Genomic DNA, 10,596 nt, shown 5'->3' with positions numbered 1-10,596 from the left:
GCAACCATAGGGCTGCAAAGAGTGGGACCACGTCTGGGCGACTGAACGACAATGCCTCCTCTAAGACCATGATGTAATTAAACTAGAAATCAGTTACAGAAAGGCAACTGGAAAAACCCATATGTGGAAATTAACATAGTTGAAGTAAAATAAGGACCAAAGAGGAAGTATCGAGAAATTTTTTAAATATTTTGAATTAACTTATCAAAATTTGTGGGATGCAACAAAGCAGTGTTCAGAGGGCAATTTATAGCATTGAGTGAACATATTAGAAAGGGAAAAGATCTAAAAATAATCATTTAAGTTTCTATCTTAGAAAACCAGAAAAAGAGCAAATTAAATCTGAAGCAAGCATCAGCCTTTGACTGTGTGGATCACAATAAACAGGAAAATTCTGAAGGAGATGGGAATACCAGACCACCTGACCTGCCTCGAGAAACCTGTATGCAGGTCAGGAAGCAACAGTTAGAACGGGACATGGAACAACAGACTGGTTCCAAATAGGAAAAGGAGTATATCAAGGCTGTATATTGTCATCCCTGCTTATTTAACTTATATGCAGAGTACATCATGAGAAACACCAGGCTGGAGGAAGCACAAGCTGGAATCAAGATTGCCGGGAGAAATCTCAATAACCTCAGATACACAGATAACACCACCCTTATGGCAGAAAGTGAAGAAGAACTAAAGAGCCTCCTGATGAAAGTGAAAGAGGAGAGTGAAAAAGTTGGCTTAAAGTTCAACATTCAGAAAACTAAGATCATGGCATCCGGTCCCATCACTTCATGGCAAATAGGTGGGGAAACAGTGGCTGACTTTATTTTATTGGGCTCCAAAATCACTGCGGATGGTGATTGCAGCCATGAAATTAAAAGACATTTACTCTTTGGAAGCAAAGTTATGACCAACCTAGACAGCATATTGAAAAGCAGACACATTACTTTGTCAACAAAGGTCCATCTAGTCAAAGCTATGGTTTTTCCAGTGGTCATGTATGGATGCGAGAGTTGGACTATAAACAAAGCTGAGCGCCAAACAATTGATGCTTTTGAATTGTGGTGTTGGAGAAGACTCTTGAGAGTCCCTTGGACTGCAAGGAGATCAACAAGTCCATCCTAAAGGAGATAAGTCCAGGGTGTTCATTGGAGGGACTGATGTTGAAGCTGAAACTCCAGTACTTTGGCCACCTGATGCGAAGAGATGACTCATTTGAAAAGACCCTGATGCTGGGAAAGGTTGAGGGCAGGAGGAGAATGGGACGACAGAGGATGAGATGGTTGGATGGCATCACCAACTCAATGGACATGGGTTTGGGTGGACTCCGGGAGTTGGTGAGGGACAGGGAGGCCTGGCGTGCTGCGGTTCATGGGGTCACAGAGTTGGACACGACTGAGTGACTGAACTGAACTGAAGCATCAGAAAAGAAATTATAAAAGCTAGAGCAGAATTAATTAAATTAAAAGTAGGACATTAATAGAAAAATTTTTTCAAAAAACTTAGCCAGGCTATGAAAGATAAAGACTAATTATTATTTATTTTTTAAGTTTACAATATTGTATTGGTTTTGCCATATCAACATGAATCTGCCACAGGTATGCACGTGTTCCCCATCCTGAACCCTCCTCCCTCCTCCCTCCCCATACCATCCCTCTGGGTCGTCCCAGTGCACCAGCCCCAAGCATCCAGTATCGTGCATCAAACCTGGACTGGTGACTCGTTTCATATATGATATTATACATATTTCAATGCCATTCTCCCAAATCATCCCACCCTCTCCCTCTCCAACAGAGTCCAAAAGAGTGTTCTATACATCAGTGTCTCTTTTGCTGTCTCATATACAGGGTTATCGTTACCATCTAAATTCCATATATATGTGTTAGTATACTGTACTGGTGTTTTTCTTTCCAACTTACTTCACTCTGTATAATAGGCTCCAGTTTCATCCACCTCATTAGAACTGATTCAAATGTATTCTTTTTAATGGCTGAGTAATACTCCATTGTGTATATGTACCACTGCTTTCTTATCCATTCATCTGCTGATGGACATCTAGGTTGCTTTCATGTCCTGGCTATTATAAACAGTGCTGCAATGAACATTGGGGTACCCGTGTTTCTTTCAATTCTGGTTTCCTCAGTGTGTATGCCCAGCAGTGGGATTGCTGGGTCATAAGGCAGTTCTATTTCCAGTTTTTTAAGGAATCTCCACTGTTCTCCATAGTAGCTGTACTAGTTTGCATTCCCACCAACAGTGTAAGAGGGTTCCCTTTTCTCCACACCCTCTCCAGCATTTATTGCTTGTAGACTTTTGGATTGCAGCCATGACTGGCATGAAATGGTACCTCATAGTGGTTTTGATTTCCATTTCTCTGATAATGAGTGACGTTGAGCATTTTTTCATGTGTTTGTTAGCCATCTGTATGTCTTCTTTGGAGAAATGTCTTGTTTAGTTCTTTGGCCCATTTTTTGATTGGGTCATTTATTTTTCTGGAATTGAGCTGCAGGAGTTGTTTGTATATTTTTGAGATTAGTTGTTTGTCAGTTGCTTCATTTGCTATTATTTTCTCCCATTCTGAAGGCTGTCTTTTCACCTTGCTTATAGTTTCCTTTGTTGTGCAGAAGCTTTTAAGTTTAATTAGGTCCCATTTGTTTATTTTTGCTTTTATTCCCAATATTCTGGGAGGTGGGTCATAGAGGATCCTGCTGTGATGTATGTCGGAGGGTGTTTTGCCTATGTTCTCCTCTAGGAGTTTTATAGTTTCTGGTCTTACGTTTAGATCTTTAATCTATTTTGAGTTTATTTTTGTCTATGGTGTTAGAAAGTGTTCTAGTTTCATTCTTTTACAAGTGGTTGACCAGTGTTCCCAGCACCACTTGTTAAAGAGATTGTCTTTTCTCCATTGTATGTTCTTGCCTCCTTTGTCAAAGATAAGGTGTCCATAGGTACGTGGGTTTATCTCTGGGCTTTCTATTTTGTTCCATTGGTCTATATTTCTGTCTTTGTGCCAGTACCATACTGTCTTGATGACTGTAGCTTTGTAGTAGAGCCTGAAGTCAGGTAGGTTGATTGCTCCAGTTCCATTCTTCTTTCTCAAGATTGCTTTGGCTATTCGAGGTTTTTTGTATTTCCATACAAATTGTGAAATTATTTGTTCTAGCTCTGTGAAGAATACCATTGGTAGCTTTAGAGACTAATTATTAATTACTAATAACAGAGAAGAAAGAAGGAATATCAGTACAGATTTCAAGGACATTAAAAGGAGAATAAGCAAAACTGTGAAAAATTCTGCCCACATACTTAATTATAACACCTAGATGAAACAGACTAATTTCCGAAAGACACAATTTGCCAAAACTCATAAAAGAAGAAACAGATCATCTGACTAGGATTATATCAAAGAAACTGAATCAATAATAATTAACCCTCAAAAAAAGAAAGCAGCACACCCAGAAGGGTTCACTGACGAATTCCACCAAACATTTAAGGAAGAAATTTCACTAATTCTCTACAATATCTTTCAGAGGACATAAGAAGAAGGAATATTTCCTAACTCATTCTATGAGGACAGCATAACCTGCTATGAGGCCAGACAAAGCACTACAAGAAAACTATAGACCAGTATCTCTCTTGAGTACAGATGCAAAAATCCTCAAAAAAATGTTAGCAAATCAAATTTAATTATGTATAAAAAGAATTATATAACACAACAGACTGGGATTTATCCAAGGCAATACTGGTTCAACATTACATTTGAAAATCAATGTAATCCACATCCATACGCTAAAAAAGAAAAATCACATGATCACATTGATAAAGAAAAAGCATTAAAAATATCAAACATTCATGATAAAAACTATCAGTAAACTAGGAAGAGAGGGGGATTTCCTCACTGTGATAGAAAAAAAAAAATCTACAAAAAAACATACACTACCATCATACTAAATGGTGAGAAACATGAAGCTTCCTCATTAAGATGGAAGAGGAACAGCTTTCCACTAGAAGGAAGAAGGCAAAGATACCAGAGAATCTAAAAATGAACCCTTATATGCACAGTCAATTCATTTTTGACAAAAGCACCCAAAGCAATTCACTGGGGAAAGGACAGTCTCTCCAACAAATGATGCTGAGAAAATTAGATAGCCAAATGCAAAAAGATAAATTTAGACTCTTCTCACCATACATAAAAATTAGCTCAAAATATATCACAGGTCTAAATGTAAGAACTACTCATTGGAAGGACTGATGCTGAAGCTGAAGCTCCAATACTTTGGCCACCTGATGCAAACAGCCAACTCGCTGGTAAAGACGCTGATGCTGGGAGGGATTGAAGGCATAAGAAGAAGGCGACAAGAGGATGAGATGGTTGGATGGCATCACTGATTCAGTGGACATGAACTTGGACAGACTCCAGGAGATAGGGAAAGACAAGGAGACCTGGAATGCTGCAGTCCGTGGGGTTGCAGAGTTGGACATGACTTGGCGACTGAACAACAAAAGATAAAGTCAAAAAAAAAAAATCAAGAAAATCTTGATGGTCTTGATTTAGGCAGAGTTTTTAGATGATACAAAAATCATGATCCATAAAATTTTTAAATTAATAAATTGGACCTAAAATGTAAAACTCGTGTGTTTCAAAAGACCATTAAGAAAAAAGACTGGGAGAAAATAATTGCAAATCTTATATAGGACTCATATCCTATAAATATGTATAAGGAACTCTTACAACTCAATAATAGAAGGGCAAATCCCATCTTAAAAATAGATTAAAGACTTAAACACAAATATTTACAAGCACATGAAAAGATGCCCAACATCTTCAGTCCTTGGGGAAATGCAAATGAAAACCAAAATGTAGTATCACTTCACACCCATTGAATAATTATAAGATAGACTAATAAATTGTTGGTGAGAATGTGTAAAGTAGATATGTTATTTTCCCTGGGGGAGGTGATGGAAACACATTAAAACTGGATTGTGGTGATGGTTACACAGCTCTGTAAAGAATACCTTAGTAGAGCTATTAAAAGAAAATTTCACCGCTAAACAAACTTCCTGTTTACACACTGGAACAAGTTAGACAACACCATGAGGAAAGAATCAGGTATAAAATGTGGGACATTCTGTAAGAAACAATTTACAATGTTAAGGACAAATAAGCAGGGGATAATTGCAGAATTAAAGACTAAAGGTACACAGCAACCTAGATTAATGCATAAATCTCGATCAGATTCTGCACTGGAAAAACAAAAGGCATTTCTGGAGTTGTTGCTGCTGCTAAGTCGCTTCAGTCATGTCTGACTGTGTGTGACCCCAGAGACGGCAGCCCACCAGGCTCCCCCGTCCCTGGGATTCTCCAGGCAAGAACACTGGAGTGGGTTGCCATTTCCTTCTCCAATGCATGAAAGTGAAAAGTCAAAGTGAAGTCACTCAGTCGTGTCCGACTCCTAGCGACCCCACAGACTGCAGCCTACCAGGCTCCTCCGTCCATGGGATTTTCCAGGCAAGAGTACTGGAGTGGGGTGCCATTGCCTTCTCCTATCTGGAGTTGTTGGGGAAGTCTGAATTTTGACTGAATATTAGATGATATTATGAAATTATTGGTCAATTTTTATGCATGATAATGGTATGTCTTCTGCAGTATGTCTTCTTTCTTAGTACACAGATGCTGAAATATTTAAGGATGATATTTAGGGGTGAAGTACCATGTCTGCAACATACTTTAAAATGGTTCAGCAAAAATAAATGTGTATTTGTAAAGATAAAGCAAATAGGGAAGTTAACCTGGTTGAAAGGTATTAAAAAAGTTCATTTTACCTCTTCAAACTTTTCTGTAGCTTTAAAATTTTTTTTAGAAGTGGAGAAACCTCATTCAGGCATATTTGGAATGACATTAAGAAATATATATATGTGTGTATATGCCTGTATACATGTGTGTGTATATATATGGCATCTAAATATATGACTTACATAGGAATGAATATATATATTTACACATACAATGTTCGGGATCTCTTTGGTGATTATAAAATTTTATTAAGACATTAAAAGGACTTAGAATAAGACATATAGCATGTTCATGGATTAGAAGGCCCAATAAAATGACACTAATTCTCTCCAGATGGCCACAGAATCATGATCAAATCAGGCCCGCCCTGTTTGCTTTTTTTTTTTAGTTTTGGGGAGGAAATTGTCTAAAATGTCTAAAATGGACATGGAAGAACAACAAGAAGAGCCACAAGCTCTTAAGAACAACGGCAAGGTGAAAGGATGTGCTATACCATATAGTAAAACTTTTTTAAAAAGCTACAGTACTGAAGAGAGTGTGTACAACACAGGAGAAATCAATACAACAAAATTAAAAGTCCGGAAATAAATCTTTTCATACATCAACCCTTAATATATAACTGAAAAGGCACTTTTAAAGCAGTAGGAAAAAGGAAAATGTTTTCAACAAATGGTACTAGGACAACAGATCAGCCACATAAAGATACCAAAAAAAAAAAAAAAATTACCACATGTCAAAGACAGTTCCAAGTAGGATGAAACCTCAATGAGACAGGCAAAACTATAAACCATTTAAGAAGAAAATATCAGGCGTATTCATAACCTGGAGAGAGAATAAGTTTTTAAGTGAAATATAAAACATGCTACCCATAAGCAAAAATTAATATATTTGAACATATGAAAATGTTAATCAAAATAGTATAAAGACAAGCCACAAATTGAGAAAAGATTCTGCAATACCACTCATAAAGGAGTAGTATTCAGAATATATAAAGAACTCCCTGTAAATGCTTAAGAAAAACGGACAAAAGATTTGAACACATAATTCACCCACCAGAGATGAAATCCAAATAGTCAATAACCTTGGAGGCATTTTCCCATGCTATCAGTCAGAAAGTAAATTAGTAAAGTCTTTTCTGAAGAACAATGTGATAATATATATGAACAGACGAAAGGTGTTCAGCCTCATCTGATGTAAGGAAAATGCTAATTAAAACCACAAGATAACATTATACACTCAACAGATTAGTAAAAATTAAAGTGTCGATACATTCTTGATGGAATAAAAATCAGTACGAACATCTCTGGGAAATAGTTTGGCATGATCTAGCTAAGTTGACTGTAATAAACCCTGTATCTCTGGGTCTCTGCTCTTAGGTATATTTCCTTTTAAAAATGCATGCAGAAGTTGCTTTTTAGTCACTAAGTCATATCTGACTTTGTGCAACCCCATGGACTATATTCCACCACGCTCCTCTGTCCATGGGATGTCCCAGGCAAGAATACTGTAGTGGGTTGCCATTTCCTTCTCCAGGGGATCTTCCCGACCCAGAGATCCAACCCAGGTCTCCCGCCTGGCAGGCTGATTCTTTACCACTGAGCCAGCTGGGAAAACTTTCAAAATGCATACTCCAAATCTGGAAAAAAAACAAACAAACAACTCTAAAACACACATACAAAATATCCAGAGCAGCACCATTTGTAATATCCCCAAATCAGAAACAACCCAGATGCAGATGTTCAGAGTAAAACAGCAAAATAAATTATTATATTCAAACAATGGAATAAGCAAACTATAGCTTATACAGCAAATTACAGGGATGAATCTTATACTGTTTAGAAAAGGGAACAAGTCTTGAAAGTGTACAGTATAATTTGATTCACAAAAATTTCAAAAATAGGAACTAAAAAGTGTGTTTAAGAATGTATATGTGGGTGGTAAAACTATAAAGAAATGCGAAGAAATGAAGAGCCAGGATGGTGCTAAAGAGGACAACGGGAGATGTGATGGAAGGATCCTCTGAGGGAACTTCTGAGGTGTCAGAAACATTCTTTCTTGACCCAGGTAGTTACATAGGTGTTTATGACCATCTCCTTAAAAAACATCTATGTGTATGTATCTGTGTATACATACACATAAAGATGTTTTCATAGACTCTCTGCATACTCTACAATCATAAAAAGATCCACAAACGGTCAGTAAATGCAAAAAGACATTTGACCTCACTAGTAATTAGTAAAATGAAAACTAAAACAGCATTGATTACCTATCACGATTTGCCTAAAATAGATTGACAATATCCCTTTTTGCTGAAGCTGCAAAGAAATACGAGTTCTTATGCTGTCAGAAGGAAAGTAAATTTGTAAAGCCTTTTTAAAGCAATGTGACAACATATATAAAAATGTAAAACCCATATATCTCATGAAGTACCAATTCCAATTTTAAATATCCATCCGAAGGAAATGCTAGCACACGTACAGAATATGTATAGAAAGGTGTTTCCTGTTCACTGCAGCTCTGCTTGCAATAGTTAAAAAATGCGTAAGTGTCAATAAGGGGAAATTTATGAAAAGTATCATAACCCATATACTGGAATACTATGCAGCTATTAAAAATTAAGATAAATCTTTATGAACTGACATGCAAAGATCTCAAAAGTGAACAAGTGAACAAAAACAAGTCACAGAACACATACACAGCATAATTCTATTTAAAAATATAAAAATGTATATGAATTTATATATATATATATGTATGAAAACAGACTAAAATTTTATACTCTAACTTGTGAGCAGTGATTACCTTTGGGGCAGGGAGAGGAAGGGAGAATTAGGGTAAAGAGGGTACTTTTACATCTTACGCTATATTTCTGAATTTTTGTAAGAACACATCCACAGACTACTTGTTCATTTTTAAGAGGTGGTAATAGCAAAACAAGTGTGTTGCTATTTATTCCATTCCAATGAGAACAACTGAATACATTTGGAAATAACTTGCTTTCAAAGCTAATTCTTTTGTTCCTGGAAGGCCTCAAGAGAGCCTATCGTGTGTTACAGGGCTGTCAGCCATCAACTGATGAACCATGTGTAGGATATTAAGTGACTTGGTTCATCTCCAGGCTCACCCCTTGAAAATATTTGCATACATTCTCCTATCCCAGCTCATTGGCAACGACAATAATGTTTTCCCAAAGCACTTTGCTAAAGTAAATAAATTCTGATGCTACACATCAAATCACAAAGAGCAAAGTGTAGATGTGGTTGTCAAGATGTATGTTTAGGTCTAAATTAGCAATCACACCCTTGGTGAGTTACTTTTGGAATAAGCAGTTTGTATTTAGATTCATAAGGAAGACGCTAGAGCCCACTAAATCTTCTTCTCCACTTACTCCACCATAGCCCTTTCCAAGCCAAATGATTTCCTATAAAAGTGGGAAAGAGGGAAGCCTGATCACTAGTCATTGGCAACTGGTAGTGAGTCAAAATCAAAAGCACTATCAGTACATTTATGAAGGAAAATCCAACTCCATGCATACATTTTGGTGTGCATTTTATTTTTGATTGGAATCATATCCATACGAATGAAAATTGCCGAAGTATTCTTTACTCTTTTGAAAGCTAGGCCCTTGCCTTGCTGTGTCAGAGGAAGGCAAAAACTAAGCCGGTAATGCTGGAGACGTCCCTGCTGTATGCACACTGACAGGAGAGGTGCTGCCTAGGAAATGCCTTTTGGTTGATGGACAGAGGAGAATCTATACACACGTGAAATACAAATGGAAACATCAGCACACGCAGTTCGTTAGCCTGGTCCTCCGGCATCCACTGGCCTGCATCTGTTGCAAAGGGTCTCTTATTCCACGGTGTCAGCACTTGGTCTCGTTATGCCTCTTATCAGCAAATACCTTTCTACTCCAGAACGGAAAACAAGCTAGGAATTAATTACATCCAATATTGATGCATTATTTCCATAAGTCACCAATAAAAGAATGAATTTAATTTTAATACATTTATTTTCGTGTGATTCTTAATAAAACACTTTCAAAACATTCTGTACATTTCAAGCCACTCAGAACTGCATTACATTCTATAAATGAGATTTTGTTGGGAGGAGGTGCCAAGATGTCTCTGTACAAAGATGTACAATATGTACAGTCGCTGTAAGCGCAAGCTGTGCAAAGCAGTCTAGAACACTAATTCATGCCAAGGCTTAGAAAACATTTCCACACATAAAACTAAAGCTTCAAACTGCATTGTAATTTTTTTTTTCCTGGGCAAATGATTAGTTTATAAACAAATATATGTATATGTCATATAGAAAGAATAATTTGATTCTTCAGCTCAGTCAGCACCATGCAGCTGACTGGATACATTACAAGGCTGCTCTCCTAGGCTTCTCTTTCTAGGGCGCCATTTCGCCACACTGAATGGTTGTCTTATCACTGAGCTGCCACCGCCACCTTTGGCTGAACCACAGCTACACCAGGAGGTTTAAATTTGGGGAGATAAAGGCCAAACTTGTTCTCAATGCCAGCAAAAGTGGCGGTGGCGAGTCTGTATCCACCGATGTGATCAGGATTGGCAGGAGGAAGGTCTGCGATGCGTGACTTAGGCGTTGGTTCTGAGCCAGAGGGTTTGCTGTTGATAGGAAAAGTCAATGGTCAGTGTGTTCAAGATTGAGGAACAGCAGACACACGGCACTGAGGAGCAACTATACTCCAAAAAAACAAACCAAAAAAATGAAAAAGATGACACCCCACTGAACACTTTCAGTCTGACCCATGTGTCACCAAGAAGAGTGTCCAATTATTTCCT

General features: G+C 37.6%; 1 protein-coding gene across 5 annotated transcripts in view; it reads right to left on the bottom strand.

Annotated features, from left to right (window-relative positions):
* Positions 1 to 9,775: 9,775 nt before the first annotated feature.
* Positions 9,776 to 10,596, bottom strand: part of SLC25A12 (solute carrier family 25 member 12) — a 166,172-nt gene continuing 165,351 nt past the window's right edge. For all 5 annotated transcript variants that reach the window (XM_044933796.2, XM_006070251.4, XM_025274905.3 and 2 more), the window contains one exon: positions 9,776 to 10,419. In XM_044933796.2, coding sequence (XP_044789731.1) covers positions 10,221 to 10,419 — 199 coding nt within the window. In that variant the 3' untranslated portion in view covers positions 9,776 to 10,220. The remainder of the gene's footprint in view (positions 10,420 to 10,596) is intronic.

This window comes from Bubalus bubalis, chromosome 2 (assembly GCF_019923935.1).
Source record: "Bubalus bubalis isolate 160015118507 breed Murrah chromosome 2, NDDB_SH_1, whole genome shotgun sequence".
NCBI classification, from domain to species: Eukaryota; Metazoa; Chordata; class Mammalia; order Artiodactyla; family Bovidae; genus Bubalus; species Bubalus bubalis.
Note: the sequence above shows the minus strand (reverse complement) of the source record. Positions and strands in the feature narration are given on the sequence as shown.